General features: G+C 45.0%; 1 protein-coding gene across 6 annotated transcripts in view; it reads right to left on the reverse strand.

Moving 5' to 3' along the window:
* MYLK3 (myosin light chain kinase 3) overlaps positions 1 to 19,882 on the reverse strand; it is a 36,920-nt gene that overhangs the window by 5,000 nt on the left and 12,038 nt on the right. For 2 of the 6 annotated variants that reach the window (XM_055000745.1, XM_055000743.1), the window contains exons 2-12: positions 16,620 to 16,710; positions 14,474 to 14,882; positions 11,506 to 12,041; positions 9,859 to 10,039; positions 6,798 to 6,891; positions 6,204 to 6,313; positions 5,873 to 6,014; positions 4,705 to 4,775; positions 3,417 to 3,545; positions 2,075 to 2,227; positions 512 to 644 (exon numbers count right to left, since the gene is read on the reverse strand). In XM_055000745.1, coding sequence (XP_054856720.1) covers positions 512 to 644; positions 2,075 to 2,227; positions 3,417 to 3,545; positions 4,705 to 4,775; positions 5,873 to 6,014; positions 6,204 to 6,313; positions 6,798 to 6,891; positions 9,859 to 10,039; positions 11,506 to 12,041; positions 14,474 to 14,882; positions 16,620 to 16,710 — 2,049 coding nt within the window. Of the gene's footprint in view, positions 1 to 511; positions 645 to 2,074; positions 2,228 to 3,416; positions 3,546 to 4,704; positions 4,776 to 5,872; positions 6,015 to 6,203; positions 6,314 to 6,797; positions 6,892 to 9,858; positions 10,040 to 11,505; positions 12,042 to 14,473; positions 14,883 to 16,619; positions 16,711 to 18,579; positions 19,072 to 19,882 lie in introns of those variants that run through there. The other 4 variants (XM_055000741.1, XM_055000742.1, XM_055000740.1 and 1 more) reach the window with 4 other exon arrangements.

Below are 19,882 nucleotides of genomic sequence, written 5' to 3' on the forward strand. Positions count from 1 at the left end.
CAGAGTGCTGTTACTTTGTGAGTCCCAAGAATTATCACACATTTAGGAGTGGATCCCGCCACACAAAGTTTGAGAACCGTTGGCAGAAGCCATGGAGGACTATCGGTTGCAACCTCCTGAAGCTATCTAACAATTTCAGTCGATGCATTGTCTAAGAGTGCAATCCTAAGAAGAGTTAGAGAAGTTGGAGAACAGTTGGAATCAATGGGCTTAGACTGGAACAACTCTTCTTAGGATTGCACTGTAAATGTTGCAGCACGACACGAGCGTTACCAACCTCCACATGGGGACTAGAGATCTCACAGAATTACAGCTGCTCTCCAGAGTTCAAGGATCAGTTCCCCTGATGAGAAAGGCAGCTTTGGAGGACGTACTGTATGGCATCATATCCCTCCCCTCGCCACCCTCTTCACCCCTGGCACCATCTCCAAATCTACAGGAATTTCCCAAGCTGGAGTTAGCAACCCTTGACTGTGCTAAGGGAAGCACAGGACGCGGGCGTCAGATTTACCTTCCATTTCCTATGAGCCATGTAACTCTGCAGCAGCACCTGAGACTTCAAGCGGGCCTTTGATTTCCGAGCTTTGCTGAACAGGTCCGTCAGCCATTCATGTTTAAGGCAGTTTGCTGCGCTTATTCTGCCGCTGTGAAGATGAGGAGGGGAGAGGATTTGTGAATAGGCAGGCTGGGGACACAGTTGTCTCTGCTTCTTTCTAGGGAGTGGCGTTTTAGGCAAGAAACAGAGATCATTTTCTGGTAACTGGTCTACTTATTTTGGAACCCAGTGAAACGTTGGTAAGAAAAGTAATGGCAGATGGAAAGAGATCATTCCAGTGTAACTTCACTTTGTATGGGTTCTATGGGGCTTAGGAAGCAAACTTTCATACAATTGTAAGTTAAGAAAAAAAAATTAACCATTTAACAATAAATACAACTATTTTTTTCCTTCAACTAAACTCATAAGCATGTAACCACACAGAAACTTTCAGCCAACAGTGTCTTTGGAAAGGGAAACAGTTCATCTTGTCAGATCCCACCAAGGGACAGAGTCCTTTTTCACAATATTTCCAAATAGAAGCAGCTGAAACCCAGGCTTCTGTCCCCTTCTTGGGGAATGACAGCCCTTATTCGAGGTGATAAGAACATATTATTATTCAGCTCCCCAGCACCCAGCTTCTTCCTCAGCTGCCTAGCTCTAGCTACTGACTCAGCCCTACTGGGCTAAAACAATTATCTCACAGTGGTTACACCAGCTTAAGGAACTGGGATTTGCCTGCCAACTGTCCAATACCATGGGCTGATTCACACATGCAACAATTGATGCCTCATGTATGCAAATGGGCAGCCACAGCTGTAAGACCAGGGAATTCCCACATCGCTTTTCATATCACTTCGAACACAGTTTTCCAACTGAGTCCATTTGCAGATTCAGGTGCCAGTCTTGCAGCATACACAGAGAAATCACACGGGGTGTGTGTGTGTGTGTGTGAACAAGTTGCAAGGGGAAAATATCACAAGGCCAGGATTCCACGGGCAGAAATGCAGGGTGTACACAAGCTATAAGTCAGATGGAACCTAGGACGTATTGACAAATGAAGTCAAGTCTTCTTGAGGAACGAAGGGACTATTATCTCCTTTGCCCCTAGGAAACGCACTCCGTTTTCATGTGGTGTACCCGGACGTCCGTTGTGTCATAAGAACAATAAAATTGGAGGAGAAGAAAAAAAAAACACCTATCTGGAAGGACCAGATAGACATAGAGTGGGGCAAACAACAAAATACTAATCTTATTACACCTCGTCTTTCGGACCAAGGTTCTCCTTTGAGGACAAGATTGAAAAGCAGCACCTAGCTCTACAGCTGCTGCACAACTGCTGCAAAGCTGCCACAAAGCACATTGTGGAGAAAAAAACAGTAAGGCACAACAGCCCAAAATGTTGTTAGAAAAACCTAGCACAGTGTTTCAATAGTTCAACCAGGACTTTGGAAAGGGCTTACTGGAAGTATCTCATTTGGGGAAGGGGGTGGTATGAAAACCTGTGCTGAAAACAACTTTGAAGAAGACACTCTGTACCTCTTTTCTTTTACCAGGAGTCTGGAAACAAAGTCTTTTGCTTCTTCTGACACTTGTTCGAACGCTTCTGCATCGAAATCCCAACTGCAGTTCACAATGTAATTCATCGTCTCCGTGTCCGTCTCTCCAAGGAAAGGCGATAAGCCGCTGAGCCTAAGAAAGAAAAAAGAAGACCCTGGAGGGAGATGCTTGTGCCCCGTGAATGTACTACAGCTCTGCCAGGCTACATTTTGTCAGAGCGCCATTGGTTGGGCAGAAAGTCAGAGGGTTTCCAAAGGAATCACAGGCAGGGTGGGACCACGAAATGAAGCAACCTGCCTGCAGCACCGTGTGCCCCACCCTTTTTGAACATGTTTTCTTCTGCTGAGTCAGGCTATGTTCTATCAAGGTCAGTCTTGTCTACTCAGACTGGCAGCAGCTCTCAGAGTCTCTCTACATGAGACTCCTCGATACGTGTTGGTCAAATGTAGGGAGATGCAAGGTTAGCCAGGAAGCGTAGTTTAAAAAGACAGAGCTGGCATAGATCGCTCCTCAGAGGGTTTGTTAATTTCATCTTCACCTCCTCAAAGATTCTGTCAATTCCACCTCTCCAGTCTAAAACTGTGTGGGATCACAACCGGAGGGCAGCGAGGAATGGAAATGGGCTGGAGCTGCCTCCTAGAGCTGGGCTTGGACCTGGAGAGGTTATAATGGGCTGAAGTTTCCCTTCTGGCATTTACAGCCCCTTCACACAGCTCCAGTGTATAGCAAAGCCTTTGCCCTGCCGCCGGCTCTGTCTTTTTAAACTACCCTTCCTGGCTAATATTGCACGTGTTCTTCATGTGTCAGATGTCTCGTGTACAGAGACTCTCAGGCAGAGGTCTTTCACATCATCTGCTGCCTGGTCCTTTTAACTGGAAATGCTGGAGACTGAAGTGCAAAGCAGAGTCTCTTCAGTTGAGCCATGGCCCCTCCCGATATAATATGGCAGCATTAAAAGATCCTATCCTATTAAACTATAAGTTAAAAAATCTTTAATAAAAAAACAGCAGAAATACGCTTCCCATAGTGGGCAGGAACCCCAAATGTCCCTGTACATAGAAACGGCAGAGAAAAAGGTGTTTTGCCCTGAAAAGCTTCCTTTCTTTATGCAGGGGGCTGCCAGCATGAAAAACAGAACATGCTGGTGAATGTAGCTTCGCTATTGCTGTTCAAGCACGTAAACGAGTCATGTCTCCCTCCCCTGTTCTGGAGTTCACCAGGATCAGCTCTCCGGAGGTCCTTCAGCACTTTTCCACATTTTGACTATTCCAGTGCTTGTGCTGTCCTGACTGCAACCTGCTCTCTGGAAGGGTTTACTTACAGCATGTATGCTATGACGCCCACGCTCCACATGTCCGTCGGGAACGACACAAAGTCATAGTTCACCACCTCGGGAGCCAAGAATTCCGGCGTGCCAAAATTAACTTTCAGCTTCTCGCGGGGCTTGTACCTTGAACAGAAATGAAGAAAGGGCGACGTCTGCAGAATATGCCTCCCAAAGGGCACGCTGACTATCCCTGAGGCTGAGAAGTCGCTTTTTAAAAAATCCCCAGAATGCTACACCACAAAAAAAGCTGAACCCTTGCAGATGATGCAATGTGAGCATTTTTGTACAAATTGGTCCACTTTTGATCTTTGTTGTGGGAGAGGCAAAAGTGGTCTGCATGGTATTCAACCGGTGCCCTCAGATGGCAGGAAAATCTGCCCGGCCTCTTTTCCTCTCGTCCTACATATACGCAGGCTGGCTTCTAAGATTTCATCAGGAATTGTCCGCACGATTTTCTTATCTGTCTTTGTAACTGTAAGGACCAGCAATTTGCTCTTTAATTTTTTTTTTTAAAAACCCTAAAAACTATGATTCTCACAAAATGAATTGAGAACTGTGATTCTCGAAAGCTTATGCTACAATAAAGTTGGTTAGTCTTAAAGGTGCTACTGGACTTGATTTTGCTACTACAGACTAACACGGCTAACTCCTCTGATTCATTCCTTTCGCAACCTTCCCCCAAGGAATTCAGGAAGCTGTATGCAGGAGGGAGGGTTTATTCAGTAGTCCCCTTCGCAACAACCCTACAATGTAGCCTAGGCTGGAAAAGAGTGACCATCCAGAGAGCTTCATGGTCTTTGTTGAGATCTGAACTCAGGCCTTTCTAGTCCAAGACTCAAAGCACTATACCATACTAGCTCTCTGAACATCCTGGATTTCACAGCACAAGTTTCTGTGACTGCAGAATGAGCAGCAGCCCAAGAGACATTTCGTAAGAAGAACATGCGACTGGAATACAAACGTAGGGGAAAGTCCTACAAACTTTCCTGTTCAATCTCTCCCTTCCTGCCCACCCCCATTGCAGCCCCAACCTCGCATGGATTTTATCCCACAATCACCAGCTCAACTTTTGAGCTCACCTTTCCCAACATCTTCCACTCGCAAGGGATCCAACCCTTACTGTAACTACCAGACCCAGACTGCCTGGACGCACATGCCAGCCCCATAGCACACCTGTATGATTTGTCTTGTTACTAGCATTGGATTTAAGCCCATTTCCACACAGATATGCAAAACTAGAGAGGGAAAAACAGGGAAGAGAACAATAGCCATAGCGTTTTACCTCCTTGCTAGTCCAAAATCAATTATTTTAATCTGGTTTCCAGCGTGATTCACACAGAGGATATTTTCAGGCTGCAAAGATAAAGAGCTTGTTGAAATGACGGAATGCCTTTCCAGACCTGGAAACTACCTGCTTCAATCCCTGGCCCGCAACACGTGGCCTTTGTTCAGCCTGTTTTTCTCCTTCTCTTCCTCTCCTCCCTGTTGCCCTTCTCTTTCTTTAAAAGAAAAACCAGGGACGGGTGATGGGCTGCACTTAGCCAGTCACACCTGGGCAAACCAAACCCCAGCAGCACTGACAGCATCTCAGGGATTCACCTTGTGAATGTCTGGGAAGCAACGACAAGCACAAGCCGTGCTTGTTGCCTTCTGCCAGACTACTGGGCCCAGCAGTGCAGCCAGTGTCTTGGGGCCAAGCTACAAGTGACAAATGACACTTGAATGGCAAGTGTATTTCTCCCTGTTCACTTGCCCTCCACTCAATCCACTTGCCAGGCAAGTGTCTTTTGTCGTGTGTAGCTTGGCCCTCAGTTGCTTAGACAGAGTGCCAAGCAAAAGGACCTGGTGTTCCATAGCCAGCACATATGGCAGGGGTTGCCTACCCTGTCCTTTACCAGCAACTCTAACCACTACACCTCGCTGGCTCTCATATGGCCAACCTTGCTCCCCATCGGATGCCCAGACTGGCTGATAAGTGAAGCCAAACCAGAACAGCAGTAGCGGAGGTGCACATTCCCACCAAACAGAAGCCTAAACTAATATCAGCCAAAGCATAGCACAGATTTGGAATAAAGCCAAAAGCAGGGGAAGGAAGTTGTCCACGACAAGAGATGGGGCTCAAGCCCCCAACTATGGACCAATGAATTAGTAGAGGACAAAATGAGAATTAAATAAGTGATTCATAGAATCAGAGATGTGGAAAGCACCTTCTAAAATTCCAGTGTTCTTGAACCCATAGGTTAGGACCAGTAAGAAACATAAATCACTTTCACTCCTGGTTATCTGCAACTTCATTTGAAGGGGCGGTGATGTGTTTTTTTAAAAGGTCAGATTAAGAGCTGACTCTCCTGCCCAATCCAACACTCTCCCAAAAGATGGGGCCCAGAATTGGGGGTGAGTTTAAACATGACAGTTTCAATATCTAAGCAATAGGTTGAAACATCTTTCACCTTGAGGTCAAGATGAAGAATGTACTGTTGATGGAGGTAGTGGATTCCTTCACATATTTGTTTGGTAAACAAGATAGCATCCAGTTCGGTTAAATGGTAGTTTTCGTCTGTGATCCGGTCAAAGAGTTCACCGCCATCAACACTAACACAGAGATGGAAAGCAGGCAGAGTAAAAGGATACTTTCACATTAGCTTAGCGGATTTCTTCTTTCCCCCCCACTTCCCGCTTTTTGAATTTCTTGGAAAGGTATCCAAAGAATACGTAAGGGAAAATAAGTGTAGTAAAATACTGTATAGTGGTTAGAGCATCTTAAGAGGATTAAGGACTCACTATTCCATGATTAAGGTAAGGTTGTTCTTGCACTCAAAAGCATCATAAAGCTGAATCAAGTTTACGTGATTGAGCTGATTCATGATGTTTATTTCGTTTTTCACTTCTTCCTGAAATGTTAGAAATCAAGAATATTATTAGGCTTGGCAATGATAGGCAAGCTTTAATACATTTTCCGAGGTTGGGACGTTATCTCCCTGTTTCTTTCCACATGCTCTGCATCCCATTGATCTCCCCCAAATGTTGTTCCTGGGGGACAGGAGACCTTAGGTATATCCCACAGGGGGGCTGCTTCCACACATGTTGGACAATCCACTTTCATTACTCTTTAGTGAACATTTGAAATTGATTTTCCATGTGTGGAACAAAAAATCCATTTCTAAAGGATTGCAAAAGTGCATTGAAAGTGCATTATTCAATGTGTGTGGAAATGGTCCAGGTCTGCATCAGGAACGGCAAATATGCAAAAATTACCAGTTTAATCTGGAGTCAAACCACTGTATAGTCACATGCAGAAGCATCTGTTGTGCTGTTTTCACCATGCCCTTAAAACAATCCACATCCCCCTTCATTCGTTGGAGGAGAGGTCCTTACCCGTTCTTTCGCTGCTTTCACTTTGATGATCTTGGCGGCAAGACAGAGTCCGGTTGACTTTTCGGTGCATTTGTGAACTTGACCGAAACGCCCCCTGTTGATGGATGGAGAACACACATAACGAAGCCCAAAGGGAAAATGGCTTAGAAGGCCAACAATATGCAGACGCCTCTAGAGAGTGACTATTCTTATCATCAATTAAAAATAACCTGGTACAAAGCGAATGGAATCGGGAGGTCAGCAGCACGGGAGCTCCTCTTTCTCCCAGCTTAGGGGGGATTAAGCCTGATCTTTCCAGCCAGTTGTTCAGTTAATTCGTTAAAATATTACCTCTCATTTGTTTTCCCCTCCATTTCACAGTGGAATGACAACCTGAAGCTCGGTCCCCTTCGAGACAGTAACTGTACACTTCTCGTTTAGCGTCCTTCGGAGATGCATTAACCAAAGTTATATCTGTGCAGATATTTAGAGGGATGAACTTGTCATTTTCTAAATGACATGAAAGCCAACAAGTAGAAGCCATTTCTACAAGGCTGAAATTGATTCCAGGTTCCCAGACTGAGGAATTGGGAACCAACTTCAGGTTTACTCCGTTTTCCATAGAATCATAGAGTTGGAAGGGACCTCCAAGCTCATCTAGTCCCACCCCCTGCACAATGCAGGAAATTCACAACTACCTCCCCTCCCCCACTCCCAGTGGCACATGCTCCATGCCCAGAAGATGGCAAAACACCTCCAGGGTCCCTAGCCAAACTGGCCTGGAGAAAATTGCTTCCTGACCCCAAAGTGATGATTGGTTTATAAGAAGGCCCAGGGTAATTACATTAGAAGTTTCATATTCTGGATAATTTTGCTTCTACACTCCAGCCAAATTACAGAGTTTGTACAGGATTTTCCTGAATCTAAATCTGAACTTTTTAGAAGAGAATTGTGATTTTTGTTGTTTAAAATTGTGGGGGGAAGCTGAATGAATTTGTGGAAGTTATCTGTGAGTGAATAAGAACATATGCATGCAGGGCAGAGCTCTAAAGGTAACACAAAAATCTTTGTGGCTTTTAAAGACAGAATCCTTGTTTTGGCATCAGAAACTTATGGTTGGGAATGTAGAATATAAAAATTTTACATAAAATTAATTAATACGTTAAAAGTAGATTATATTCCTGCCTGCGTATCTCCATGAATCTTGCACGCAGAAGACACGTGGATCTTTAATGTAAATTTTTTCCAAAAGTAATTCTCCACAAGCCCAGGTGAGCCTGATCTTATCAGATCTCAGAAGCTAAGCAGGGTCGGCTTTGGTTAGTAATTGGATGGGAGACCTCCAATGAAGACCAGGGTTGCAGAGGCAGCCAATGGCAAACCACCTCTGTTAGTCCCTTGCCATGAAAACCCCACCCGGGTCTCCATAAGTCAACTCTGACTTGAGGGCACTCACCACCACCGATTCTCCACAAAGGGACAAAATCATCATACTATTTTCAACAAGTTGGACTAATTTCAAAATATGGGAGCAAATTCCCTTAAATCCAAAGCATCACATAAGCACAAACTACTTGAGATCCAGCTGAACATTTATGCATGGTTTTTTAAAATAGCGGTCAGCAATTAGAAACCCTTGGGCAAAATCCAGGCCCTTCAGGTGTGATCTTTACCTCCTGACCAAATATGGAGGCAAAAAAGTGACCGCTAAACCACACGAGTCTCCTTCCCCTCTCTGTGAGAAGGGATGGTTGAGTCTAGCTGCTGCAGCGGCGGCTGTAGCCTCAGCAGATCCTTTTGCCGCTGCTAGCCGCTTGTCAGCTTCAGGTTCCCTTCGCTGACTCTTTCCCTCCCGTCCTTCTGGCTCTGCTGCTGCTGCTGCTGTGGGCCCAACTACACTTCCCAGGTAAACTTGCGGGAACCTGACACGTGTCAGGCATCTCGTGTAGTTTAGCTCTTACAGGATTGACAGCTTCAGGAAAGATACTTCTCCTGTAGAGTGCTTTGGGGGTGAAGTCTTTGCTCACTACCCTATGATTCCTTTGCAGAAGTTGTCTTCAGGACAAACAAGTTGCTGACTAGGGTTTTTAAAATCAGCATTTCTCAAACTTAGGAATTCACCCTGCCTTTCTGAACTGACCCTTTTAATGCCGTCCTCATATCAATTGTCTCTTTTACAGGTGAGGCTGCTGAAATCTCCAAGTACAGTCATGCAAATATTTGTAGATACTGAGGGCCAAGCTACAAGTGACAAATGACACTTGAACGGCAAGTGTATTTCTCCTTGTTCACTTGCCCTCCACTCAATCCACTTGCCGTTCAAGTGTCATTCGTCACTTGTAGCTTGGCCCTAAGACTAATCAAACACAGGGAATTAGAACAAGAGAACTACAGGAAATTTCCGGCCTTCCCCACCTTAAAACCAAACACAGAGAACTATTGTTAGAAGGAAGCAAAAACTGTTTCCTGTGTTCTCTCCTACCGCAGTGAGATTTGGATAGTGCCACAGTGAATATGCAGCCACTTCAAGAAGTCCTGTGAGGACCAAAGCCCAGAGTTGGCAACCCGAGTTGCAAGGTCAGAAGGGATGAGGATGGAACAAGGAGCTGAGAGAGGAAGATTTTCGATGCTCCCTAGCAAATTTGGCTTAGGCTCTGCATAGTGCGTGAAATGGCTATGAAATACATCCTGTTGCTCCGTCATGCTAGGAACTGAGAAATACTACAGATGAAAAACAATATCGAAGCGTGTTCAGTGTTAAGTGACCTGCGCTGGGGAGGGGGAAAGAAACGTGGAGTTACTTTGCAAAAGGGTCCTATAAAGTACAGTAGTTTTAGAAATGGATCCTGTTTTAAAAAGTTTAAGAACCGTGGAGTTAAACCTTTTGGGTAGCAGATACTGAGAAAGACTCGGAGACAAAAGTAAGCCAGTAAAGTGTACAGGTAAGAAAATGGACAAAGTGATACTTCCCATCTTCTCCAAGTTGCACAAGGGACCATACTGGTAAATTTAAGATATTCTCATCTCTGGAAAGACTAGGGCAGAAGCGATTTTATTAAGGACACATCACAGCCAGACTTACCCTCCCAAGACTTCGTGATGGCAAACCAGATAGCCCGCAGATACCTCCGTTTGCTTGATACTAACTATGCGATGCTCGAATGGGGCAGGGGGCGGAGGGCTGTCATCTGAAGAAGAAACAGCCATTTCATTCATTTGGTTTAGCAACAAAGAGTCTGCTCCTGTGGTTTGATTTCTTCCACCTGCACGAAACAGGGGACGCATCAAAACACAGCCAATTGCATTAACTAAACACATACACAAAAGATGCGGCTTTTCCAACCGCTTAAAAATATTCCAAAATCCATGTATCCAAGAACAGAAAAGCAAGTCCAGAGAAGCCTGCCTCTCTGCAAATGCATGCAAATATAATAATAATAATACTTAGCATTTAAAACGCACTTTGGAGTACTTTCCCCATGCAAAAATAGTGCGGAGGGGAGACATTTCCCCATTTCTGCTGCTTCACATGGAGGTATTGTGTGCATGTGCAACAGCAGAAAGAGGAAAACTTTTCTTCCCTGCACTTTTTTTTGGGGGGGGGGGGAGAAGCTTGGAAGAAAGGCAGGCGCATTCCCTCCTCCAATGGCAGCTTTCTGAGTCTGTTTGCATGCTGTTTTTTTTAATAGAAGCCAACCCCTACAGTGATGCGTGTCTGTGCAGAGTACGAGTTGTCTCCATGCAGAACTCGTAAAAGAAGTAACGTGTAGTGACTGATAGGTTCCTAAGACTTTGTGGCTGTAGGATTTGGACGAAGGTCTCCAGGGGTGAGAACGTCGTGATGCGATGTCCCCCCATGGGTCAGTAATGACTCGGTGCTTGCACAGGGAACTACCTTTACCTTTACCTCCAGGGGTCACATACAATGCCATCTCCTTGTTAAGCATCCTCTACAGGCAGGACTGTGCACTGTCTTCTCTACCACTAGTAAATTCCACCTTGCGTACCTTAATGACAGGTATGCAGTTGGTCAGCGCTGTTGTATTAACCATGGTTACGTTCACCCAGGTTCCTCTTGACCACCCATGAAACTGTCTTGTATTGTATCAGGCTCTAGGCCCATCAAAGTCACTCTTGTCTATTCAGACTAGCAGTGGCCCTCCAGAGTCTTTCATATCACCTGCTGCTGCTACCTGATCCTTTTACCTGGAGGTGCTGGGAATTGAACTTGGCACCTTCTGCATGCCAAGCAGATGTTCTACTACTGAGCCACAGCCCCTCTCCAAAGAACTATATAAGAGAGAGACAAACACACTCTTCTTAAATTGGCCATGGCCTTAAAAGGATTTTAGATCCAGGGTAAAGGTGAATCTTGCTTGACTGAAGTTAATCTCATTGCTAGCCAGCAAATTGTCTGCCACTGGCTAAGCTGGGAGGGAGGGATTTGCTTCCTGTACAAAAAAATTATATCTTTGCCTGTAGAAAGCTAGCGCAAAGTGTGAGTCGAGTTTTTTTTCCCTGACATACTAGCTTTCTAACTGCAAGAGATATTTTCTTTTTATAGAGGAATGCTCAGTCATGTGCAGCTTGAAGTGGTATAATCCAAAAACAGTTTTATCCCCTCGTAACTAATCGGGGGCAGGGGGGGGGTTGGAAGAAATCAATGCCACTGAAACCAGTTTCAGATATGCAGCGATTGTGTGAGTAGGTGCCCTTGCCTATTACTTACCAATGACCTGTTCTTCCGTTTTGCCAGCTCCTACTGAAGCAGCATTTTCTGGTGGCTTCCCTGCACACAGGCTTGATCCGCTCTCCGGCTCCACTGGAGGCACGCTGCCAGATTCCACAGCCTCCAATTTGCCAACTTTTAAAGAGTCGTTCCTCATCAATGCCACTTCCTTGGGGCTTTTCCTTGCAGGCCCTGGATCCTTCCCAGAATCCTTTGCAACAGAACTCGCCAACTTGCCTTTCAGCTCCCCTTTCTCATCAGCCTTTGTGAGCGGCTTTGGATCCGTCGGCTTAGGCGCCCGCTCTCCTTGCTTATCCAAAAGCCTCGCCCCTTTTCCACCTTGCGGGGGATCAGTCCTGCTGCTCTTAGAGGCCTGCTTACCTTTCCAAGAGTCGGGGCAACGTGTCGCTCCTTCACCTGCCAGAGGTGGAGCAGAAACTCTGGCGCATTTACCAGCGTGGCCTCCTCCTGCGTTTCCTTCCTGGCTCTTCGAAGGCTTCTCCTGAGCATCGCTCATGTGCATGTTGATGGCAATCCTGCAAAGCAAAGAGGTCTCAGCTCCAGGTAGCCAGGCTGGAACCCAGACATGCCCTGATAACCTTGAAAGCATCCAGGTGTTCCCCCACACACACCTTGCTGCGTACCCTTTCTTCTCCCAGTTGTGCAGGACAACCCTGAACTACAGCAGGCGGGGGTGGAATGCAGAAGCAGCTACGGCTGCCTCGTCTTTCAATTCAGCCCCAGATTTAAAGTGTCCGTGAGACTCTCTGGGTTGCGAACAGGCAACTCTGCACAGCAAAATGCTATTTCCAATGAGTAATCATGTTTTGGGTCGTTTCCACACATCCTTAAAGGCACAGCTCATGCACCAAAAGCTGGCGGCTTTACCCCTTGACTCCAGGCGTCTCCATTTTCAAAATGGTTGCAGGATGTTTGGCTTCTGTTTTTTCGGCACCTTTTCTGGGAATGCACTTTCCACGGTCCCGAAAAGACTCCAAAAAACCAGAAGCTAAACAGCCCGCAACCATTTTGCAAACAGAGACGTCGCCAGCGTACCATGAGTGGGTTGTCTCTATAAGGACGTGTGGAAATGGCCTTGGTTTAACAGTGGGAAGCAAGCCAACTATTGATTTAGATCCCATGGATCCATTCTGCTTGCAGAGGTTCCTTCCATTGAAGGAAAACCTGTAGGATCTTATTATTTAATTCATTTGCATCCCACCTTTGTCCCCAAAGCAGCTTACATCAGTCTCTTCTCTTCCATTTCACTCTCACAACAATCCTGTGGAGTGGGTTAGACTGAGGGCCCAAGGACATCCAGAAAGCTTCTGTGGCAGAGTGGGGATTCGAACCGGGGTTTCCTAGATCCTACTTTAATGCTATAACCACCTGCTCTCAGGATCCAACCTCACAGTAAGCTGTTTCAATATTATGACCAATTTATGGCTTGTCACAAAAGCAGCAGTCTTGAATTAAAGGACCGGGTACTGGGAGAATTAGCAACAAGCATGCAAGCACCATCAGACGTATTTACACGAGACAAGCCACAATTGTTAAAACATTTACACCCTGAAGTTTCCTGAAAATTTCTGGTAGCTAAGGCATTTCCCCCCACAACTTTAGCCACACGTTGTTCGGACACCTTGAAAGATTTACCCTTTTACAGTGAGTAGTACGAAGAATACTCTGTCTTCGGAAGAGCACACTCTTTTGTCTCTGTCACTGTCTGGCCAAGCATTCTGAGTAGCAGGAAGCAAGCCCAGGACATTTACTCATGCAGAGTTGCAACAGGTACTTTTGAGGAGGATTCATGCGAAGACCATCTTGGCCGCTGATTCTAGACCACACGATTCCCTCCCCCAGGTCTTACGCTTGCCCTGTCAGTACAGACCTTGCAATAACAATTCTCAAGGATATTTATCTACCACGTTTTTATCCCACCCTTCCTCCAAACAACTTGGGACATCTTACGCAGGACATCTTTCTCATTTTATCCCACTAGGTTGAGAAAATGAGAGGGTGCATGCAATTGGCCCAAGACCACTCATGGTTGAATAAACTTGGCTCTCTCCTTAATTCCTAATCCTACACTGTAGCCACTACACACACTGCCTTTTTAGACTTTGAGAGCTCTTTTAACTAGCCGTTTATCCTGGTTTTAAATGTTGGCTTTAATCATTTTATATTTTCGAATTGTATTACTATTGTTTATGATTATATTATGTGGCTGCTGTGGGACACTTTGGGAACACTCTTAGAAACAGGCAATATAGAAGTAAGACATTGTCTCTGTTCTAGTGGGTTGGGATGTCTTGCTAAAATTGCATTAATGTGAGAGTTTCCATTCTTTAGAGGTTTCATTTAGATATTACAAAGTAAAGTCACACAAAGTGCAGGAAACGAAATGCAGCCTAACACGGTGCCTACAAGAAAGATTCAAAGGCTGTAATCCTTGATGTGAGAACTGTGTTTATATAATCTTGTCCTTATTTTTCTCTGTGAAATGTAGCAGCCATGCAGGGGGGCAACAGACAACCTCCTCTGGAAGTGTGGGTCCATTGGACTCACAGGAATCTGTAATTCAACTTATTTTTCACAGCACAAGTCTGCAAACTACAGACTTAGGATTATGAGGGCAATGGCCCCATCACACGCCTCTAGAATCAATCAGCTGTACAGTCTGGATCAAAAAAAATTCCCCATGTCTCACCGAAGGCCTCCCCAAAAATCACCCTTTCAGTGGCCCTCATTCCTATGGGCTATTGCTCCCTCTGCTGGCCATAAGCAAAATCAAACCTAGTCCGGTCATTTGGTACTTAAAACCATTTTCTCCAGTTCAGCGTCCAAATGTGAAGTTTGTTAGTTCTGCTTTCCAACCGTTCCAAAGCCCTGCCAAATGACAGCTTGCTTCCTCCACCCCATCCTGAAAGACTTCTTCCCTTGGAAAGTCTAAAAGACATGCCATTACCTCGTCCGTATAATTTCACCACCAGACTTAGAGGTGGATGGCACGGCTTCCCGAGCCGGAGAAACGAGTCGAGAAATCTCCTTTTCGCTTTCCTTGGATTTTGGATTGCCAGTCTTTGTTGGAGGCTCTTCCAAGCCTGGGTCTTTGTCCGTATTCTCAGGTCCTGCTGGATCGCCTCCAGCGATGCAGGAAAGATCATCGTGCTGGTCCAGGCCCCTGATACTGGCATCTTTTTGCTGTTGGCAATCCTTGGAGTTATTTGCCTGCTCTAAAGTTTCTGTCCTTTCCAACTGGGCCGTCCTTTCTTTCCCATGTGGACCAGAGTCAGTTTTGGAATGGTCCATACCAGCCAAGTTCACCTTTTCACACACTCCATCAGGTTCATCCAACTTTTTCTCCCTTTTGTGTTCTAAGGCGAGAATTATATTACCAACAGGAAGAACATTAGCACGGCAGGCCAGTAAAGGGTGATGCACAAATTGCAAAGAAATCTGGCATTGTTAGACACCGTCCTTCCCATTTTCAGGGGCCAGAGATGCATTTAAACCAATGCTTAATTAAACTTGTGGAATGCCACATGGTGTGGTGTTAAAGACCCCTAGCCAAGGGGACTTTAAAACCTGACTCATCCAATCAATGGTTGTTAAACATGATGGCTAAATGGAACCTCCATGTTCAGGGGTAGTCTACCTCTGAATACCAGTTGCTGAGCAGGCAACGCAGCGGGGAAAGCTTGGTCCTCCCTGACATAGCAGCCTTTCCTGAGCATCTAAATTCACCACCATAGGAAACGGGATGCTAAACTAAATGGACTGCCAGGCGGATCCAGCAGGGCTCTTCTATTGTTCTTACGTTACTTCCAATTCCATTGATCGATCAGTTTGAAAAACTAAAATCCAACCCCCCTGCCCCAAATCCACCCAAATACTGATAAAATTGGCAATGAAAAATGTATAGCATAATAAACACCACACCAGAAAGTAACCAGCTACATGAAGGGTGGGTACATAAATTAAAAACCAACCCAGAGTCAGGATGAACTAGAATGCTTTTACGTGGCACTGAGAGCTCCAAACATTAGGAACCAGGGAAATAAGCATGCGGAGGGTGCAGGTACAGAGAAGGCCTTGTCTCTAGTGGCCACTCTTAAGGAGGAGCCCAGACTATTTAGGGCTCTAGAGATGATCATAACCAGCACCTTGAGTTGTGCCTGGAATCAAATAGGCATCCAGTATGGTCCTTTTAAGACTAGAAAGGTGTATTCCTAATCAGAGCCCATCAGAAAATTTACTACTGCATTTTGTACCAACAGAAGTTCAAAATGAAATCTGGCCCTCAAGTCAGAGTTGACTTATGGCAACCCCACAGACAAAGGTGGTTTGCCATTGCCTGGCTCTGCAACCTTGGTCTTTGTTGGAGGTCTCCCATCCAGTTAATAACCAAGGCTGACCCTGCTTAGCTTCTGAGATCTGACAAGATCAGGCTCACCTGAGCTATCCAGGTCAGGGTTCCACTTCTACTGATTAAGTAGGGTTGCCAGCCTCCAGGTAGTCACTGGAGCTCTCCCAGATTTACAACTGGTGTCCAGGCTACAGAGATCAGTTCCCCTGGAGAAAATGGCTGCTTTGGAGGATGGGCTCTATGGCATTATGCGCTGCTGAGGTCCCTCCCTTCCCCAAACTCCACCCTTTCCAGACTCCACCCCCCCCCAAACTTTCAAGAATTTCCCAACCTGGAGGTGGCAACACTACTGGTTAGGCATCACAATACCAACTGAGATGGGCTAAGATTCACAGGTGGGTTTGCTAGCTCCAGGTTGGAAAATTCCTGGAGCTTTGGGGGTGGATCAGGGAGAAAGACTTCAGCAGGACATAATATCACAGTCCACCTTTCATCCCTGTATTCTGCAAAATTATAGTATTAGTATCTTTTCTCTCTGGTGTCTTTGCTGCAGTTCTATTCCTGTACAGGAAGAAGGAAATACTTAATGAGGTTCTTTTTCTTTGCGGCTGCTATCTGGCTCAAAGGTGAAAGAGGCTCCCACCTCCTCCGTAAACAGAACCCCTGATGAGAACTAAAGCTCAGCCTCAGTCAAGCTATGGCTATCCTACCAATGTGCCCTAAACATTGGACGAATACACTGCACCTTCCAAGGAATTCTTGCCTTCGGCTTGGATTCCTTTCTTGATGAGAACATGTTTTCCTTTCGGAGCTTTCTCTTCGGGTTTATCTTTCGTCTAAGAAATAGAACCAAAAGAAAAAAAGTTCAGTTTTGTTAGTCAAAATGTCCTGTTTATTTCCTTTAAAGCAGATAGGTAATGATTGTACCTGTTCTGAGCACTACCTTTCCCAAAAACATAAAACTGGTAATGGTTGGTTTATGTATTGACTTAATTTATCATTCGCCTTTCTCACTGAAACCTTGAGAGCGTTAATAAATTACAAAAATAATGCAATAAGGATCAGTATAATACATACAAGAATGCAATGGATCTGAATTATACCACTCGGCAATAATTAAAATGCAATAAAATTCCAGTATAATATATCTAATAAGCAATGCAATAGTAGAGAGGAAGGGGGTGTGGTTTCCTTCTTTCAACAGGAGTCTTCCATCACTAGAAACTACTTTGAAGTATCACATATAAATTTTTAAAAACACGTTTCTTATTCACATACAATTGCTTCATATTCCAGCGAATAAACCAGTCTGGTGAAGTGCTTAGAATGTCGAGCTAGGACTGGCGAGACCTGCGTTCAAATCTCAAGTCTCTCATGAAGCTCACTGGATGTGATCTTGCCTCAGGCAGCCCTTTCACACAACGTTCCATGGAACTAGAAAAAAGCCAGGGCTTTTTTTCAGCAGGAACGCAGTGGGACGGAGTTCCGGCACCTCTTGAAAATACTCGACAACAGTGCGTGAAAATAATATTTCAAAGAATCCCATGTGTTTCTTCTTCATTTCCCTCTTGAGAGTTCCACCACCTCTTTTCCCAGAAAAAAAAAAACCTGGCCAGCACCATCTCTGTCATGTGAAGATATTTAACACTCCCCACATACCATATACATGTGCGCACACATAAAAGTTCCTGCGTGCATTCAAGATCCCTAAAAAAGTAGGGTTCCCAATCCTGGGGAGAGAGTGACACGCCACCGAGTGAACACACATCAGGAGTGGAGTTTGCTACTCCAATGGCATTCCTTCCTCCTCACACACACATTCTGTGCAAAACTCATTTGTTTGTTTTATGTCATTTATGTTGTTTAAGGTCTGCCTTTCTCACTGAGACTCAAGGTGGATTACACAGTGTGAGACCAGTACAGTCAGTATCAAGGACAATTTCATAAACAATGCCGTAGGGTAAATAAATGCAAGGTCACAAAGACATCACACTAGTAAGAATCCAATGCAGAGTTGAAGAAATGCTAAAACGGAACATAATTCTAGGGCTGAGATAGGAACATACAATTAAAGCAACAGGTAGCATGTAAAGCAACATAGTGGTGAAGTCTATGGGTGAAGTCAATGGTCCCTCCCTAACTCATTAGCGGAGCATCTGAGATCCCTCCCTAAAATACAAAAGCCTATTTGAATAATTCAGTTTTGCATCATTTGTGGAAAGCTAGGAGAGTGGGGGCTCTCCTGACTTCCTCAAGCAGGCTGTTCCACGGAGTAGGGGCCACCACAGAAAAAGCCCATGTACGGGTTGCTGTTGATTTCGCCTATGTGCAGGCCGGCACCTGCAGGAGACCCTGTTCAGGTGCGTGAAGTTGCCATGGAGGAACCTACCACACAAGGTTGTTGTGGCAATTAGGAATAGATTGCATGCGCCATCCTGCAGTCTTCATGGGGAGGGCAAGTTTAAAGTCGAATTCACCCCCTTTTATTCTCAATCTGATTGGAACAATTTGCAATAAATAATTTACATTGATTCTGCCTGTTCTGGGTGCACCATTCAGGAAGGGGTGGACTGACAGAAGAGCAACACAGATGCTAAAAGGTCTAAGAGATAACCCAAGCAAGAACCGGCTAAAGTAATTGGCTATAAAGACATTCCTAGTGAGGCAGAATTAAAAACAGAGAACAAAGAACAAGATCGACTAACCTCCTCTAGGATTTCAACCAAGCTTCCTTTCTTCCAAGGCACACCACCCTTCAGAATGAAATCTATCACCCTAGAATTTTTTAACATTTCTGCCAAGAATTTCACAACTTTGTCCACCGAGTCAACCATTCTCTCCATCTTTTCCAGCCTCTCGCGGTACTTTGTGTCATCTTGATGCACCACTTTCATAAGGTTTAGAACCTCGGAGTACATGTTTTGGGGGTCCATCGAATGAGCGCCATCCTCAAATTTCAGACCCCGTTTTGCACCACCTATCTGATCGGCAGGTGTCCCTGACGCAGTGAGCTTATGAAGGCCTTTTCCCAAGTCGTCAATCCCTCGATCGACCTTCTGCAGTTTTCCCGTCACGTCTTCTTGTATATATAACAATTTGTCGACTTTTTCATTGAGCAGGTTGAGTTTTTTGTCCATGGTGCCTATACTGTTTCCTCCGGCAATCTGAGGCCTAACTACAAAAACTTTTTCGGACACTAGATCACCTTCAGACATTCTGAGCTAAGAACTAGAAAAGAGAAAGAGTCCAGTAGCACCTATAAGATTAACAAAACTTGTGGTAGGGTATGAGCTTTCATGAATCACAGCTCACTTCTTCAGATACGGCTACCCATCTTGAGCTATGAAGATTATGTTATGTCTCAGTTACGTGAGAGGGTAGCTCTCTAAAAGGTCCATCTCCCTTAGTCACTTTGGAATGAAAGGAAGTTCTAGAATATTCTGGGAGGTTGTTGTTGATTGGTTCCTATGTGGAATGTGTGTGTGTGTTTGGGGTTTTGTATTATCTTGTTTTCTTACAGTGTGCTTATAATGGTGATGGTAACTTGGCAGTGGGTTTGAACAGGGTTTTTTTCCACCCCTCTCCCCTCCGTCCTCCTTGACGTCACAGAACCATTTAAAATTCTTTTCTTAAGAGGCTGATGAAAACCAAGCATCTTAAGAATTGGTGAAGGCTGAAGAGAAGTTAGAATTTTGATCAGGTTTTCTACTCAGAGAGAATGACTGGCAATGAAAATGATCACCACATAAAATGCATTTTCTGTCACTAGACGAACATATAAAAATTGGGTTAGGTATAATGTAGGGATGCCTGAAAGGAAATAGGTGGTGTCACACACATAAACAATGGCAAACACACACACACGCCTGCTGTGCTTCAGGTTGGCTGGCAGTTGGGATTTAAAAATAGAATATAATGACAGCGATACGAAGTACATATCTAGTACCAGCATGCCTTTGTCAACTGAAACAACTCAAACTAAATTCCTTCATCGGTGCCAAGAGAGCT

The sequence above is a fragment of the Eublepharis macularius genome, chromosome 16 (assembly GCF_028583425.1).
Source record: "Eublepharis macularius isolate TG4126 chromosome 16, MPM_Emac_v1.0, whole genome shotgun sequence".
Classification (NCBI taxonomy): Eukaryota; Metazoa; Chordata; class Lepidosauria; order Squamata; family Eublepharidae; genus Eublepharis; species Eublepharis macularius.